The sequence below is a fragment of the Hyperolius riggenbachi genome, chromosome 3 (assembly GCF_040937935.1).
Source record: "Hyperolius riggenbachi isolate aHypRig1 chromosome 3, aHypRig1.pri, whole genome shotgun sequence".
In the NCBI taxonomy this organism is placed as follows: Eukaryota; Metazoa; Chordata; class Amphibia; order Anura; family Hyperoliidae; genus Hyperolius; species Hyperolius riggenbachi.
The window spans coordinates 318,950,582-318,968,852 of NC_090648.1; the positions used below are offsets into that span (position 1 = coordinate 318,950,582).

Sequence of the window (18,271 nt, forward strand, 5' to 3'; positions counted from 1 at the left end):
AAAGGCTTCTCGTGGGTTTGAGCCCTGAGACTACTCCACATCAGGTTCCTGGACATGAGTCTCAAATCCAAACTAGCTACTCTAAAGGTTCCTGGATGTGAGACTCATGTCTAGCACTAAAAGCCACTGCTATGATTGTTTGTGTTCACTGCTCGTGCTTGTGCACATACTCATCCACACTCGTTCACATGCTTGTGCATGCTAATGCTATAATTCAATAGGTAATGATTGTCATTCAAATACATTTACAGAAAAAAAAGTTTTTTTTTTTTTTTTAATTAACATGTCACATCCTATATAAAAAACCCCTGCGTCTCTGCTTCCGGTCCAGGGCCAGAGCTACCATAGGAAAAAATGGGCAATTGCCCCAGGGCCCCAGAGCCTGTAGGGGCCCCCAAGGTGTCCCTCTCCCATCTTAACTGTTGCTGCCCAGGGACTCTGCAGAGTCTGTTAAGTTGGGAGGTGATTGGGGGAGGGTCAGCAGCCAGCTCAGGGGTCCAGGAGGAAAATTTGGCTGCAACAAAGGGCCTCTAATGACACTTTTTGATCGGGGGGGGGGGGGTGTCTGTTGGGGGGCCCCCAGGCTAATTTTGCCCTAGGGCCCAATTGTCACTTGAACAGGCACTGGTCCTGTCTGTGTGTGTGAGTGTGTGTGTGTGTGTGTGTGTGTGTGTGTGTGTGTGTGTGTGTGTGTGTGTGTGTGTGTGTGTGTGTAGGGGTGCTTCTAGCCATTTTGTCACTCCAGGCGAGAAAATCTGTGGTGCCGCCCATGAAAATAATCGTAATGCGGCAGCGTTTCACCAGTTCACCACCTGGGGACACACCATCTGGCAGGCAGCCACAGCACTTGTGGCTGCCTGGTCGGCCTGGTGGACCAGGCGCCTCTGGGAGAGAGTCAGAAGGAGGCACAATGGGGGACACAAGGAGGCATAATGGGGGACAGGATGAGGAGGAACAAAGGGGGACAGAAGGAGGAACAAAGGGGGACAGAGGGAGGCACAGGGGGACTGAAGAAAGCACACAGGGGGACATAGGGAAGTACAGGGGGACAGACGAAGGCACGACCGTCAGAAGAAGTTCAAAAGGAGGACAGAAGGAGGCACAAGGGGACAGAAGGAGTCACACAGGTGGACAGAATGAGGCACAATGGGGGACAAAAAAGGGCCACAATGGGGGGCAGAATGAGACACAAAGGAGGACAGAAGGAGGCATAGGGGGACAGAAGGAGGCACAAGGGGGCACAGAAGGAGGCAGAGGTGGCATAGGAGGACTGAAGGAGGCACATTGAGACAGAAGGAGGCACAAAGGGAGACAGAAGGACACACAGGGGGGCAGACATGGCACAAGGGACTGAAGGAGGCACAAAAGGGACAGAAGGAGACACAAAGGGCTAAAGAAGGATGCTCGAGGCACAGAGGTGGCAGCTGCCTGCAATTTACGCTAAGTAGATTCAGCAGAAGCAAGTAACAGAACACCCATGGGGGTGTAGCTTAGTCTGGTGGTGGGGCTTACTTTGGGGGCTGGGCTTAATCCAGCAACATGGTGCCCCCCAGGACCAATGGTACTCCAGACAATGGCCAGTACTGCCTATGCCTAGAGGCGCCCCTGTGTGTGTGTCCGTGCTCCCAGACTTGACAGTTTGCTTTCTGTGAACCTCTTTGCATTGTGGGAAATAATAGCTTTTTCCAACGGTCAAGCAAGCAACATCTCCCTGTGTGCATATACTATGGAGGACAGGCGAGCGTGATGCGTCTGTGCTCTCGTTGCTTGGGGGGGGGGGGGGGGGGGGAGCACAGCCTAGCGCCCATTTTTCAATGGGCAGGCTTTTTTACTAGTTAAAAAATAAAGTTGTTTATGTTTTTTAAGTGTTAACCCCTAACAGACTAATTAACCCCTTATGTCACCTATACTTGGCCTTAAAGTGAACGATTCTATACTTACCTGGGACATCCTTAAAGTGTACCTGTTTTGAACAAAAGTAAAAGTTTTATACATACCTGGGGCTTCCTCCAGCCCCCTTCAGGCTGCTCAGTCCCTCGCAGTTCTACTCTTCCTAATGGATTCCCCGCAATTCATTTCGGTAACCAGGTTAGTATGCGCAGGTGCAGTCCAGCCACCTGCGCTCCCCCACACAGAACCTGCACAGTAGGCCATGGGACCATGTTGGGGCGCACGAGCACAGTTGGGACGTGCATGCCCAGTATGCACCAACTGACCGGATTACTGAACTGAATTTTGGGAAGTCCATGAAGTGGAGGAGGACGGCGAGGGACCTAGCAGCCTGAAGGGGGTTGGTACCTGAGATGTCTTTCATCTAAGGTACACTTTAAAATTCATGGACACCTGTAATGGCTGCAATCACTATGACGACAGCTCAGGGACTTAATGCTGTATAGATGCATGGAAATGTTGTTGCCTAGCAATGCATCTATACAGCACTGGGGTCTCCAAACTGACTGTGTGCCCTAGGGATCGCATGCAATCGCTATAGACTCACAGGCTGGCAATAATGGTACACTAGAAGCCACAAGCCCTACTAGTGATGAAATATGGCATATATGGTATCGTTTTAACCAGCACAAGACAAAGAATGTATTTTGAGGTGTTTTAAAACTGTGGCACTTGTCATGTAAAAATTAGGAAGGGAAAACATGAAAAAAAATGTTAGTTTTGCAGGTATGTCTAATTTTTCTTCGATAAAATGCCTGTGAAATTAAATAATACTTGGAAGAAATATTACTCAAAGAAAGCCTTTGGATTGTCCTGATAAAAAAAAAAAAACAATGTATGTATCACTTTGGTGGCATAGGTAATAAAAAGTTATTGCTATATCAATAGCGACACAGCTAATATGCCGAAATTGCCAGGAACCTTAAGGAGTTAAAACCCCCAAAACCTGAAATTTATGTCCTTGTAATGCTATCAAATCACAAACTGTACATAGTGGGATACTGCTGCTTCTCTTAGCGAGTACCGTTGACCATAGACCATGCATGGTAAGTACTGTTGTTAGGAAGAATCCACTTTCACTGCAAAATGTTCTATACAAAGAACAGTGATACACAAGTCATTTTTAAATGTGATGTAAGGAATATTCCTTTCATTTAAATTGCTAGCAGACTGTATAATGTATGTTAGTGTTTCCCAAACTTTGTAGCAGCATCACAGTCCCATCCTTGCTATACCAAATCACCACGTGTACCAAACACATATACTGCAGTGCTGACACTTATTTGTGATACAATGTTCTTCAAAATGTCCAATGAAATCAATATGCGTCCACACAAACAGCTTTAAAATGCACTCTGTGGCATCCCCTACCCCTAGTAGTTTCAGGCCCTAAAGTGGTAAACATGTTTCTGTACCGTGTTAGCCAAACAATATTTGTAGGTAGAAAAAAACTAAGTTTTGTAAAAGTAATACCTTTTAATGGCTAACTGATAAAGTTAAATAATGCAAGCTTTCTGGGATCTAGTCCCCTTCTTCAGGCATATTTCCAGATGTTAGCTGTAGTAAAACACTGATGCAGGGAAACAGCAAACATGAAGTTGGCAGTTGTGCTGGTTGCTGTTTAGCAGTTAGATGTCAGGTGATCAGCAGGGTGAAACAGGACAAAAACTGCGCACAAGAATGAACCATCACCGCTTAAAAATTAATGAGGGTAAAATGGACACACCAGTGGGCCAACACTTCTGTGAACCAGGACACAGCATGCAAGATCTAAAAGTACTTATTCTTAAGGGTAATTTCGAAAATGAACAAGCAAGAAAGATTTCTGAGTACAAATTTATGAAAATGTTCAAGACATTAACAGAAGGTTTAAATTGTGGAATGGGATTCATGACTCCTTATGCAACATGATTGACTTGGCTTCACTATCTTCAGAAACCTGCTAGATTTCATGTTTGCTTGCATAAGCTCACTGGCTCCAGCCTGCTGATCACCTGACATCTAACTGCTAAACAGCAACCAGCGCAACTGCCATTTTCATGTTTGCTGTTTCTCTGCATCAGTGTTTTACTATTTTAAAAGGTATTACTTTTACAAGACTTAGTTTTTTCGGATCTAGTCTACTTTAGGGGACACACCGTAAATCCCCATAGAGAAATGGAGCTGTGCTGAAAACGGAACAAATTTTCCGCTTTCAGCTCTTTTAAACCCCCACAAGCTATATATCTTTGGTAAGGTTAGAATCTGCTCTAACGAATTATGCTACTTTCGGTGAGCAAAAGGTGCAACTTACCATGTAGGAAGCGCCGGAACGGCCGCGATCGCGGCTCCGTCGGCCATCTTACTTCTGTGCTGCTCATATTTTTCTCCCTCCTCATTGGAGGGATTGTTAGCTGGGGGGGTGCCAGAAACTGCTCTCCCTTCTCCCCGGACAAGACCAATGCAGAACTAGCTACTGACGTTTTTTTTTATTTATTTTTTTCTCTGGCACGCCCCCAGCTAACAATCCCTCCAATGAGGAGGGAGAACAATATGAGCCAGCACAGATGTAAGATGGCCGACGGAGCCGCGATTGCGGCCTTTCGGCGCCTCGTTCACGGTGAGTTTCAGTTTCTTCTCACCGAAAGTGGGATCATTCGTTAGAGCAGATTCTGAGCTTTCCATACATGTATAACTTGTGGGGGTTTAAAAGAGCTGAAAGCGGAAATTTGTTCCGTTTTCAGCACAGCTCCAATTCTCTATGGGGATTTACGGTGGGTCCCCTAAAGTAGACTAGCTCCGTTTTTTCTACCTACATATAGGTCTTAAAGTGAAAATATTCTCCTACTAGGCAACTCTACACAAAGGTTCTAAGCTCTGCAAGGTCCAAACTAGTTTGAATGTGACTCTCCAGTGACCCAAGTCCCATTCTTGGGGAAACACTGTTACTTTTGACAGAGACAGTAACAATGTATATAGATACTTGAGCAGTAACAATAAACTATGTATTTACTTCATGTTTCCTAGTATACTACAAAATAGAAACAATGTCATCTATGATGCTGAAAGCAGGACCAGTATACTTCTATGACCAGGTAAGTGTCATGACTGTGATCTGGTATAGTGATTATAAGTGGCATGTGTGGTTTTCCCATGTTTTATGTAATGATTTTCAGTTGCCTATAAACTTTTAAAATATTAAACCATGTTTATATCAAATCTCCTATTGTGGAAAGAAACTTAAAAAACTTAAAGCTCATCTGCATGTAATATAAGGCCTGATTGACATAACTGGCTAATATTTCTGTGCACAGACAGCACACAGCATTTTTATTGCCATGCACGTGGCAATGGGAGAGGCTCTGTGCCTGCACACTCAGCGACTGACACGGACGCAGACCACGGACGCAGGCACTTAACCCATTCGCGTTCCGTCATTTTCACTTGAGAAATGTTCACCTCCCATTCATTAGCCTATAACTTTATCACTACTTATCACAATGAACTGATCTATATCTTGTTTTTTCCACCACCAATTAGGCTTTCGTTGGGGGGTACATTTTGCTAAGAGCCACTTTACTGTAAATGCATTTTAGCAGGAAGAATAAGAAAAAAACGGAAAAAATCATTATTTCTCAGTTTTCAGCCATTATAGTTTTAAAATAATACATGCCTCCATAATTAAAAGTCACGTATTGTATTTGCCCATATGTCCCGGTTATTACACCGTTAAAATTATGTCCCTATCACAATGTATGGCGACAATATTTTATTCGGAAATAAAGGTGAATTTTTTCCGTTTTGCATCTATCACTATTTACAATTTTAAAATAAAAAAAATATAGAAATATATCATCTTTACATTGATATTTAAAAAGTTTAGACCCTTAGGTAAATATTTACATGTTTTTTTTAATTGTAATTTTTTTTTTTTTTTTTATATTAAACATTTTATTTGGGTAGTTTTGGGAGGGTGGGATGTAAACAATAGGTTTAAAATGTAAATGTGTGTTGATTTTAATTTTTTTTTACTTTTGGTTGTAGTATTACTTTTTGGCCACAAGATGGCGGCCATGAGTTTGTTTACATGACGTCACTCTAAGCGTAACACACGCTTAGAGCGACGCATAAGGGAGGTAACAGCCAGAAAAGGCGAAGCTTCCGAGAGAAGCTGGGAGCACGCGGTAGCGCGCATGGTTACTGGATGTAGTTTCTACGTCCAGGAACCAAAATAGGTTAAGGAAATTATTAGGTAGGATTCCTATTTTTCAATCCTAGAAGTTCTGGTTCACCATGAGCTTGCTGAGTAATCTGCAACTCTGTATTTTTCAATTCTACAACTTGTATAGAAAAAAACCGTTATCTTTAAAGGGGCACTACGGCGAAAAATGTTTACATTTAAAACATGTGCAAATATAGACAAATAATAAGTATGTTTTTTCTAGAGTAAAATGAGCCATAAATTACTTTTCTCCTATGTTGCTTTCATTTACAGTAGGTAGTGCAAATCTGACAGAAGCAACAGGTTTTGGACTAGTCCATCTATTCATAGGGGATTCTCAGCAAGGTTTTTATTCTTTATAAACATATTCCCTAAAAAGGATTTAAACAATGATGCTGGCCAGCTTCACTGCTCACTACACAGTTTTTTGGCAGTTGGACAGAGCAACTGCCATTCACTAAGTGCTTTTGAAAATAAATCCCCGAGAATCCCCCCATGAAGAGATGGGCTAGTCCAAAACTTGTCGTTTCTGTCAGATTTCTACTACCTACTGTAAGTGACAGCAACATAGGAGAAAAGTAATTCATGGCTCATTTTACTCTGGGAAAAACATACTTTTTATTTGTTTATGTTCGCACACCTTTTAAATTTTACAATTTTTTGCCATAGTGCCCCTTTAATTTAAGTGTGCTTAAATGCAGCACTTTAATGATACTTTTACATTAACTCCCACATAACTTTGTTTCTGCAAACTTTTACTCTTGTAACTTATAATTAATAATAATAATGCTGCTATCATTTGCATAGTGCTTTTCTCCTGAGCTAGAGAGCTGCAATCACTAAGGGCGCACTCAGTAGGCCACCCTGGAGCATTAGGGAGTCGTGCGCAAGGACTCCTTGCTGAATAGGTAGCTAGCTGCAGCCAGGATTTAAACCCTGTGCTCCTGCATAAAAGGTGGCATCTTTAACCAGTATGTTAACCAGCTGCTATTAATACAGTGAAGTGGTGGCCATCATTGGCAATCAGCAAAACACGAATCGCAGGTGCAAATTGCGTGTGAATAGGCCCTTAAAGTTAATGCTTGGCACATACTGGCAGGTTTTGATCAGAAACATATCTGCTAGATCAGGGGTCCCCAACCTTTTTTCGACCCGGGGACTGCTATCCAGACCAAAGTTTTCTCAGGGGCGTAGGTGTGTGCAAGTGTCCCCGGGGGGAGTTCGGATGTGGCGGCAAAACAATTTGGAGTGTATAGGTATGTAGGTAGCCAGTTACAGGTATAGGGTGTCTAGGTATAGTTGCCCATGTATAGGGAGTATAGTTGCCCCAGTATTGGTATAGGGAGTATAGTTGCACCAGTATAGGGAGTATAGTTGCCCCAGTATAGGTATAGGGAGTATAATTGCCCCAGTATAGGTATAGGGAGTATAATTGCCCCAGTATAGGGAGTATAGTTGACCCAGTATAGGGAGTATATAATTTTTAGGGGACTTACAGGCTTGCTATCACAATCAATTTATAAAGAATTTTAATGCAGACCCCCTCTCCCTGAATACTTTTAAAGGGACACTTAAGCCAGGCATAAAAAAATCAGTTTTACTTTCCTGGGGATTTTACCAGCCCCCTCCAGCCATCCCGTGCCCTTGCAGTCACTCACGGAGCCTCCGGTTCCCTGCCGCCAGCTAGTTTCGTTTTCGTTGACAGGCCTGGTCACACGTATGTTTCTTCGCGTTCCCATCCGCAATAGCGTCCTGCGCCTTTGCAGGACAGTATTGAGGATGGGAACATGAAGAAGGATATGCATGGCCAGGTCTGCTCAGGAGCAGAAAGCCCGCTGACTTCCTGTCAGCGAAAACAAAACTAGCAGGCGGCGGGGGACCGGAGGCTCCGTGAGTGACTGCGAGGGCACAGGATGGCTGCAGGGGGCTGGTAGAAGCCCCAGGCAAGTAAATCTGATTTTTTATTCCTGGCTTAAGTGTCCTTTTAAGCTAAATTACAGGGCTCCCCGCTGCTCACATGTTCATCCTCCTCCTCCAGCGTGGGTGACCTCCGCTGCTCCACGGGTTAGTCAGGTGGCTCACTCCTCTCAGACAGCAGTAAGGATCCCCAGATTCCCCGATGCCCTCCTGCTCCCTGGATATACAGCAGAGGCGTAGCAATAGGGGTTGCAGAGGTTGCGACCGCATCAGAGCCCTCCCTCAACTGCAGTATTAGCTCTCCCCTGGTCCTGTGCTCATAATAATCACTACTATAGAGACTTTGAATAGTAGTGATCATTAACAAACTGCTCGCCATCCCCTTCTTGCACCTTTGACGCTGTAGTTGCCATTGGCAGGTTTTGGTGCACCGTATCAATTGTTATGTATAGAGTGCTTGGGGTCCCCAATGTTAAACTTGCATCGGAGTCCCACAGCTCCTTAGCTACGCCACTGATATACAGCCCACCAAGTTGCAGTTTCTGCACGTTGCCTCAGGCCTCAGCGAGTCTGCCGCAATGGCTCCAAGGAGGGGGCGGAGTCAGGTCAGCACTCTCAGCGTGATCAAAGCCAGGGGAGTGGAGCCAGCCAGTTACTGACAGGGGCGGGGGCTTGGAACACCATGCAAATAGCTGTGCATTGTGAGCAGGGACGGTACTGTGAGCATGTGAGGAGAGTCTGTATTGTAGCCGCATGCACTGATGACATGCACTCATGGCTAATAACAAGGAACAGAGGGGGCGGGACTGGAGGTTATCGGCTCACGCGGGCAAAAGTAAATTTACATTAGAACACATGGAGAGTCAGGGGGAAACATTTCCCGTGGCCCGGTATTGGGCTGCGGACCGGGGGTTGGGGACCCATGTGCTAGATCACAGAATGTATCAATTGTGCTAGTGGCTCCTGAAATAAATGTTTACTGAAGCTTTTGCTGTGTTGATCTTACTGTATGCAGCTCATCAGATGCCGAGGGGGAAAAAGGTTGTTTGTTCCACATGATGGCGTGTTTATCAGATCAAACAGTTTATCAGAGCCAAGGAAATAGAACATATGATCGCTGCCGAGAATGAACAACGTCCAAAGCCCACAAAATTAGTATTAAGAAGTCAGCGCAGATCAAAGAGGAATAAATACAGTCACTAAAACTTCGCAACGGTGATATTCCAACCTCACATGGTCTCGTGGCCAACCATCACCAGAAAAGAGTAAGAGGGGCTTACCAGCTGCCAACAACCCACATTATAAGGTTGTATGTCTCGCATTCAGTGGTAATCCTAACGAACCTTGAGCAGATATGGATCCAAACTTCCACCGCTCACTCACTCCGGTATATGGTATGGTATCCAGGAAGGCCAATATATAAACACAACAAAAAACAGCAACTCTAAGTGTAAACCGTTTATTGTAAAAACAATCAGTATAAACCGTAAAAAACAAGATTACTGAAGCTTTTGCTGTGTTGATATTATGCAACTAATCAGATGTTGAGGGGGGAAAAGGTCGTTTGCTCCACATGATGGCGTGTTTATCAGATCACAGTGAAACGTCATTGCTCTTAGCTGTGTACATTATGTCAGTAACCTCCAGAGCTGGTTCTCTCATGAAGCAAGTTTAAACATTTGCATCAGGCGCAAAGATTACAGGGGCAGCATTTGTGTACTTGTTTACACTTAGCATACAGTCAGAGTAGGAGGAGAAGCGAGAGGAGAGTGAGGTGAAGAGGTCATTATTGGGGAAAAGCAGCTTGTTGTGCTGTGTGAGGAGTCTGACAGTGAAGGGGAGCCAGGGGATCAGCAGTGTTTCATTTGACTTGTACTGCTGTCCTGAGGAATGGAGTGGCGGAGGATGAGCAGTTTATTTGTCATGGACTCACAGCCAGCCAGTGTGCTATTGTTTTGAGCTGCAGCATGTCATGTGAGAACATTAAATGAAGCAGAGTAAATTGTCAGGTGCTATGCGATCATTCCAAATCAGGGGGTGCTATGCGATCATTCCCAACATCAGGCAGCAAAAAGTCTAGAAATAGAAAAAATGGAGAAAGGAGGAGCGCTCCATAGTGTAAAACCAAATGTATTCCACACAAATGTGCATAAAACAAATTGCATTTACTAGATTAAAAGAAGAAAAGGGCCCGTAAACTTGGGCATAAGCCTTATCCTGGAACACTGGGGGAGCTTCCTGTATGACCACCTTGGCCTGGGGCAGTCTCTGTCCTGATGGATGGGGACTGGATGGCTGACCCTTCAGGTATCTGTGTGCTGGCAGTGTCACAACACGTTTCGGCGAATCCTCGCCTTCATCAGGTGTAAAAAAAAAAAAGTCTGGAACCGGCCCTGGTAACCTCCTGCCTGCATTGCTGGGAATTTCTGCCCTGTGGCATGTATCTCTCAGATTAACGTAAATCTCTCAGCATGTAAGCAGAAGTCACTGTATTTTTATTTTATTATTTCAAAACTTCCAAAACTTAATATCTATATACGGTATACACTGAGCCTCATCTGCAAGATTAACCTAGGCACTTTCTCCTCTCTGTTTTTTTCTTACCTGGAACAAATATTTTGCTCTCAAATTAGCCGACAACCAGAGCAATTAAGCGAACTAAGAAAATGCCTGAGGAACTGCCATCTGACATGAAGTACTTGAATATTAATCCACGGCTTGCAAACTTCATTAATGGGTAAGAAACCACTGGTAGCTTCAGTGTTAACCACTGTTCCTATAATCTCAATGCAGAAGACAGCAGGGCAGGATGCTGTATCAGGTAAATTAAGGTCCAGAATCCCAGGCAGCACCTCCTGGAGTAGGTTGGCTGTTTTAATATAACATAGCTGTTTATTAAAAATAGATTACCGTGGCGTTCTATTAGAACGGCCAGAATGATCAAAAAACAAGAAAAGGAGCCCAATAACACCAATAAGGTTATGAAAAATGCTTAAACCGTCTCAATGTATCAATTAATATTTATTCGGGACTTATCCATACATCACAAAAATAAGTTAAAAACAATGATTAAAACCCCTGTCCTAATCCAAAGGTAATTGGAATTCAACGTAGCAGCAATTGGAAAGTGACTGGTGCTGTATAAATCAATGTGCAAAGACAAGGACTCTATTTAATCCTGATGTATAAAAATATGCTGTGCAATATGCCAGTAGAAAAATACAAAAAATACACACATGTGTAAGTGCATAGGGTGAATAAATATAGAATGCAAAGATAGGGACAACAAACATCAAATAATCTGACAATAAATAGATACAAAACATGTGGATGCAAAACAATGACCTGTGAAACTGGATAATACCACACAACCAGGGAGTCATACAATATTGGTACTTATGGCCCATACTCACGAGGGACTTTTGTCGCCTCAACACGCGGCGCGCGCGTGTTGCGGCGACAGGTCGCCCGTGAGTATGGGCCGTCGCACGCGCGCGCACCCCGAACTGTCGCCCGCCGCTCTTGTCGCCATGCGATTGAAAGTTTCAATCGCATGGCAACAGTCGCCGCCGCACCTCCGCCGCAACTGTCGCTAGTCCGCGTGAGTACGCGGACTAGCGACAGCAACCTCCATAGAGGTGAATGAAGCTTCCGGCGGGGGGAGGAGGAACGTCGGCGACAGCTTCCATCTCGCCGCTGGTCCCTCTTCCGTGTGTGTACTCGGAGGGACCTGGAGAGAAGCTGTCGCCGGCCTGTCGCTAGCACGCTCACGTGTGCTGGCGACAGGCCACTTCTGCAGCCCGTGAGTACGGGCCATAACACACTAGTGCTATGATAAGATACAAAAGTGCAAAGTGCTTACCATTTGGTGTGGAAGTTGCTGCATGCGGAGAGACTGGGGGACTGTCCTCCAGTCTCTCCGCATGCAGCAAGTTCCACACCAAATGGTAAGCACTTTGCACTTTTGTATCTTATCATAGCACTAGTGTGCTGGTACCAATATTGTATGACTCCCTGGTTGTGTGGTATTATCCAGTTTCACAGGTCATTGTTTTGCATCCACATGTTTTGTATCTATTTATTGTCAGATTATTTGATGTTTGTTGTCCCTATCTTTGCATTTTATATTTATTCACCCTATGCACTTACACATGTGTGTATTTTTTGTATTTTTCTACTGGCATATTGCACAGCATATTTTTATACATCAGGATTAAATAAAGTCCTTGTCTTTGCACATTGATTTATACAGCACCAGTCACTTTCCAATTGCTGCTACGTTGAATTCCAATTACCTTTGGATTAGGACAGGGGTTTTAATCATTGTTTTTAACTTATTTTTGTGATGTTTGGATAAGTCCCGAATAAATATTAATTGATACATTGAGACGGTTTCAAGCATTTTTTATAACCTTATTGGTGTTATTGGGCTCCTTTTCTTGTTTTTTGATCATTATGTTGTTTAGCCCAATTGGGGCATAGCTCTAATATTGTGTTGCAGATCTATTAGAACGGCCAGGGCGGCGGCGCAGCACATTTCTTTTTCTTAAAGTCATGTAGCTAGCCTAACGCTAGCTACATGATAGCCACTGTGCAGCGGCATCTCCCCACCCCTTCCGATCACCTCCGGCGATCAGAGAAGACAATCCTGTTGAATACCTTAATCCTACCTAAACCGCTGCATCCCCGCGGCTGTAAACTATCTAAAATCCCCCTAACTCGGCCTCCCTCTCCCCTGCAAAATCCACGACTTTCTTGGTCGTGGATTTTGCTGCCCCTGTGCGCTTCCGTGTGAGGCAGGGCTATGAGCCGCAGCCCTGCCTCACACGCGTCTGTCAGCGGCGGATCTCCGCCTCTCCCCCGCCCCTCTCAGCGAAGGAAGACTGAGAGGGGCGGGGGAGAGGCGGCGATCCGCCACTGACAGACGCGTGTGAGGCAGGGCTGCGGCTCATAGCCCTGCCTCACATGGCAGCGCTGCCTAGATCGCCCCCCGGGGATTTAGGGGGATTTAGATATTTTACAGCCGCGGTTTAGGTAGGACTAATGTATTACACAGGATTGTTTAATAAAAAAAGTATTTTTAAGAGGCTTCAGAGTCTCTTTAATCTAGTTGTACTCCCTATTTCCCCTGTCTGTGACCATTGCCAGGACGCACACAGCATATGATGGTATGTGCATAATGGACATTAATATATTTTGTTAGCTCCTTGTGAGTTTAGTTTGATGCACTATCTGTCCCAGGAGAGGATGTCAGGATATGTGCTCCTACTCTTTTAGGGCCCTTTTCCACTAGCAGTCGCTAGCGTTCGCGCTGAACGCTAGCGATTGCTGAATCGCAATTCCGCCGTTTTCCCGACGTTTGCGGCCGCGATTTTGCTATGCTATGCACTGCATAGCAAAATCGCGGCAAAAGTCGCTCCGCGGCGCGATCGCGATTAAGTAAAAAACGAATCGCGGTAGTGGAAATGACCTACCGCGATTCCTATGTTAAAAAGCAAACCGTAGCGATTGTAAAATCGCTAGCGGTTTGCGGTTTTGCGATTCAGCTAGCGCAAACGCGCTAGTGGAAAAGGGCCCTCAGATAGGTTTGATGCAATGAATGTTTGCATGTCTGCACTATGCATGTTACAGGGCCAGAGTTAAGATACCTACAAATACTTCTGTGCAGTGTAGGTGACTATGCAAGAGAATGCAGCAGAAGAAAGGGAGGAGGATGTGAGACTAGAGAGGAAAAGCAAAGCGTACCAATGTAGCCCAAGAGGTAAACTCGGTATATTGCATTTCAGTACCCTGTTTTGCGTTGACTTAGTTAATTAAGGATGAATGTGATTTACTGGGAAGAATTATAGCTGCACTTCATAGTCTAGAAGGCAGTGGCATAACTACAAATCATGGGGGCCCCTAGCAAAATTTTGATAGGGCCTTTCAAAGTTCCTTGTCTATCCTTGGTGACCCTCACAGCCTGGGGCCATCTTGAAAGAGTCATGAAACAAATGTGGACATCATTATTATTATTTATTGTATTTATAAAGCGCCAACATATTATGCAGCGCTGGACAATAAATAGGGATACATGCATTATAACAAGGGGTGACAGACAGAGCGGTAGCAAACGGTTTTACAACATAGCACAAGGTTATACATGCAATCAGGGTATAAAATGCGTTTTACAGAGACCCAGCAAATCAAGTCCGAGTTAGTCCATGAGGAGGGTGTCATTGCTGGGGTAGCAAAATTAAGAAGGACACATTAAGGGAAGGGGGAGGGCTGCCAAAGGCTTACAATCTAAAGGATGGGGGAGGGACACATAAGGTAGGGTTGTGGAAAAGGTGGTTGACTGAGAGAGTTAGAGTGTGGTAGATGTGGGGTTTGAGGGCTTGCTTGAAGGTGTTGGAGGAAGGAGCAAGTCTGGGGGGAGTGGAAGGGAGTTCCATAGGGTGGGGGCAGCTCTTGAAAAGTGTTGTAGGCGCGCCTGGGATTGAGAAATGCGTGGGGGGGTCAGGCAGAGATCATTGGAGAACTGGAGGAGGCGAGCAGGTATATATGTATATATCTGTTGACAAGCTCAGAAATGTAGGTTGGGCAGGTCTTGTGCACAGATTTGTAGGTAAGGCATCATAATCTTCACACCCAGAACAAGTGTAGCCACAAAAAAACCTGATATGAAGAATGTAGGAGTTAGTACCCCCCTTATACACCTGGGACCCCTGTGGTCATTAGGGCTGCTCCCCTGTAGCTACACCTCTGCTAGAAGGTATTGTGGCTGTACCTGTAATACTGGGAGTCATTATGATGGCACTAGACATATTGGCACACTATATACTGTATATAATAAGCTACAATAACTAGACCACCTATGTTTGATGCCACTTCCATACATCAGGATCATCACTCCTATGTTTCATTAAATTATGACCAAACCAATGGGTAAAATGGAGCCCATTAAGGGTGTTCCCTTACTCAGATAAGGCTCAAAATACAATCTTACTATTTGCTTGATATTAGGTCAAACCAGACAGTCCAGCAAGCCTATGGGGTTTGGTGTTTTTCACAATATGCATTTAAACACATCCGTGAAACCATCACAATTTTTTTCCCCGTTACTCATATTGACAGGATCAACCAGGGTCGCATAAAAGAAAGTTCTTATCATGATCTCATTTCACGCAGGCATTATAAGGGGAGCATATTGGGTGGGAGAGGGAACACTTAACAGTAGATGTAGGGATAGCAGTGGTTCCTGGATGTTTGATCTGAAATGAGTATTTACATGAGGGCATTTGCATGTGAGTGTGCAAAGGGTTAACTGATTTTGCTGTTTAATTGGTCACACCCCCTTTAGCACCTCCATTTTACCCTATTTAAGTTTTATGTGTTATAGAAACCTGATTGCTATATTTGTAACATATGGAACATGATCACTGCATTTGTATATTCCTTGCATTTGAACATTAGCTAGTCACAATATTTTTATTACATCTAAACATGATGCATAAGTAAAAATAGACTGGGTGTCAGTCAGCAGTTTCCCCAATAATACAGAAGTTTCTGTACATTGCAGTACTCTATGATGCAATGCCAGCCATTACTGCAGTCACACAATGTAGTTATTTGTAAATAGTACCAATACTAACATGTTACAAATGACAAGAAAATAGATCACGCTGTTTTCTTGGTGGTTCTGTAAAACACATTTGGGTTTAGCAACCGAGATGGGTTTGGAGCCTTTGAGAGAGGTTGGAGTTCCTTTGGTACGAAATTTCTTTTTAAGATTTACTTTACATTTGTGCTTTCTACTCAGCCTGAATAAAACTAAAAAAGGACTCCAACATCATGTTGAGAAGAAGCACCCTAATGATGAAAAAATCTGCAAAGAAAAATATTCAGTGTTACCGGAAATCAGTGGCCCTACATTACTGAAGAACAATGTAGAGAAACATAACCATAAACTTAGTCAAGTCATCACAGATGAGGAACAATTCATGAATCCATTTGATGACTATAAATATGTTGCGCCAACATTGTTGTATGAACTTGGAAAACTTTTGCAATTATTCTCCCAGTATGAGATTGTATTCCCTCAAGGTGTGGTCAATGTGCTCAACTACAGCTGGCAGGAGCTTATCGAGGGTGTGGTATATAGTAAGAAACATGGACAGTTTTCCAAGAAGATGATGACAGACACAAGTATGGGCCCTGAGGAGAATGACTGCAAGGTATCAGGACACACAACCATTCCTCATGAAATTGTAGAAAGTATCAAGACTCATAAAAATAAAGCTAATACCACTCTTTTGGAGCACACCAAAGAGAAAGCAGCCCAAGAACTTTCACAGTCTAAGCCAACAGGAAACAGATGTGAGTATATCATCACCAAGCAAACATTTAATGTGAGGTTCTTTGCTTTGGTTGTTTGCTTTGTGTAATGAACATTTTACATTTATTCCAATGTAATTTTGTTTTCTCTTTGTAGCTCCACAGAGTTTTATAGCCCATTTACCAGTCACCATCAGTTTCTCCATGTCTTCCAGATTATGTGAAGATAAAGGTACAGTTTTTCACCTTAGAATGCTTGCTAGCTTTCAGCTCTCCCTAAGTACATCTTGTGCTAGAAAAGAAATAAAGACCGACAGAGAGAAAGAGATGATAGAAACAAATAATACATTGCAATCTCAAACTGTGAATACAATACAGTAATAAGCTTTAGGGGTATACGACTAAACTAAACGTACACAACTAATATGAAGACCTATGCAGTATGTGCACAAAAGGTGTAACTTTGTGCAGGCATTAAGTTTACCAGGTTTATTCAATTTCTGTAGCGAGTTATGCAAATACTGTAACTCGTTTAATACATTCAACACTTATGTTGATGCTTGCTATACAAGCCACGTAAGTGTTGCATGTATTACATGACTTGCGCTATTTGCTATGTAAATTGTCTGTCTGAAAAAAAATTGTTAATATTCCCCTTTATCTCCCAACACTGGAAATTCAGCATTTTACATTGGATATGAGAGAAATGCTAATTTGCACACTTTGCAACATCAGCATCATGGCACTGTATGTTAGTAGCAGATATGCTGGTGCTGATAACAGAAACTCAAATTATAGCTTATCTCTAACTTGCCTGCACTATGGGCAATGCTGATGCTATAAATCTAAACTTTTCTATTTCAGCAATATAACTATAATCTTAATCCCTGCCCTAAATTTAACACTGACCCTAAGTGTTAACTTTCCAAATCCCCCAGTAAGTCTGACTTGAATACTAATGTTGGGAACACACGTTACATTTTTTCATTAGATACATGCATTCGATTGATAAATTCCGTCATGTCCGATATTGCTCTCAATCGTTTTACCGATTGATTCCTCATAGAAGTTAATGGAAAAGATAAGAAAAACAAGCGGAAGATAAGAGAATTAAGTGGAGAATCGAGCTGAAAAAAGGATCAAGTGGAGAAACGAACGGGAAAAACGTATCGTATGTTCCCAGCATTATACAGATGACTAAACACACATCTTTATAATCTGTAACTTGTTTATTGTAAGTACAGTGTAACTGCTATACTAAATGGTCTCTAGGTAAAAGAGGAGCGCGCCATAGTGCATTACATCAAGAGAGGGAAATTTATTGTATTTCAAGTTATACTCACAAAGGTACAGATAAAAAGCACGTGTCAGCGGACAGCCAACCGCTTCAGCTCAGTGGAGGAAGACGCGCTGTGGCCGGCAGCGTGGGTCCCGATCGTCTGACCCAGACGATCGGGACCCGCGCTGCCGGCCACAGCATTCATTGAGGAGAAAGCATCTGTATGTGATTGCCTGAGACCAGGAGCGCAAGAATTTTGTTTGTAGTAACTGCTATACTATCCTGCAAATGCAGGGGTTGAAATTTGTGAATTTTAAAATGGATTGAATATTAACTGACTCAAGTACTTGAAACTTCATCATTGATCAGGGCCTCATTTTAAGCACATTTAGTTAAAAGACCACTGCCACTTAAAGAATACCCGAGGTGACGTGTGACATGATGAGATAGGCACATGTACGTACAGTGCCTAGCACACAAAATAACTATTCTGTGTTCCTTTTTTTCATTCTCTGCCTGAAAGAGTTAAACATCAGGTTTGTAAGTGGCAGTTCCTGTCTGAATCAGGACTGGGTCAGACTACAGTGTGGCCCTCACTGATAAGAAAT

General features: G+C 43.5%; 1 protein-coding gene across 4 annotated transcripts in view; it reads left to right on the top strand.

Moving 5' to 3' along the window:
* LOC137563817 (uncharacterized protein C3orf20-like) overlaps positions 1 to 18,271 on the top strand; it is a 96,876-nt gene that overhangs the window by 9,782 nt on the left and 68,823 nt on the right. Inside the window, exons 1-5 of one of the 4 annotated variants that reach the window (XM_068276790.1) lie at positions 3,633 to 3,726; positions 4,957 to 5,024; positions 10,702 to 10,805; positions 15,870 to 16,426; positions 16,542 to 16,616. In XM_068276790.1, coding sequence (XP_068132891.1) covers positions 4,977 to 5,024; positions 10,702 to 10,805; positions 15,870 to 16,426; positions 16,542 to 16,616 — 784 coding nt within the window. In that variant the 5' untranslated portion in view covers positions 3,633 to 3,726; positions 4,957 to 4,976. Of the gene's footprint in view, positions 1 to 3,632; positions 3,727 to 3,926; positions 4,033 to 4,956; positions 5,025 to 10,701; positions 10,806 to 15,869; positions 16,427 to 16,541; positions 16,617 to 18,271 lie in introns of those variants that run through there. The other 3 variants (XM_068276788.1, XM_068276791.1, XM_068276789.1) reach the window with 3 other exon arrangements.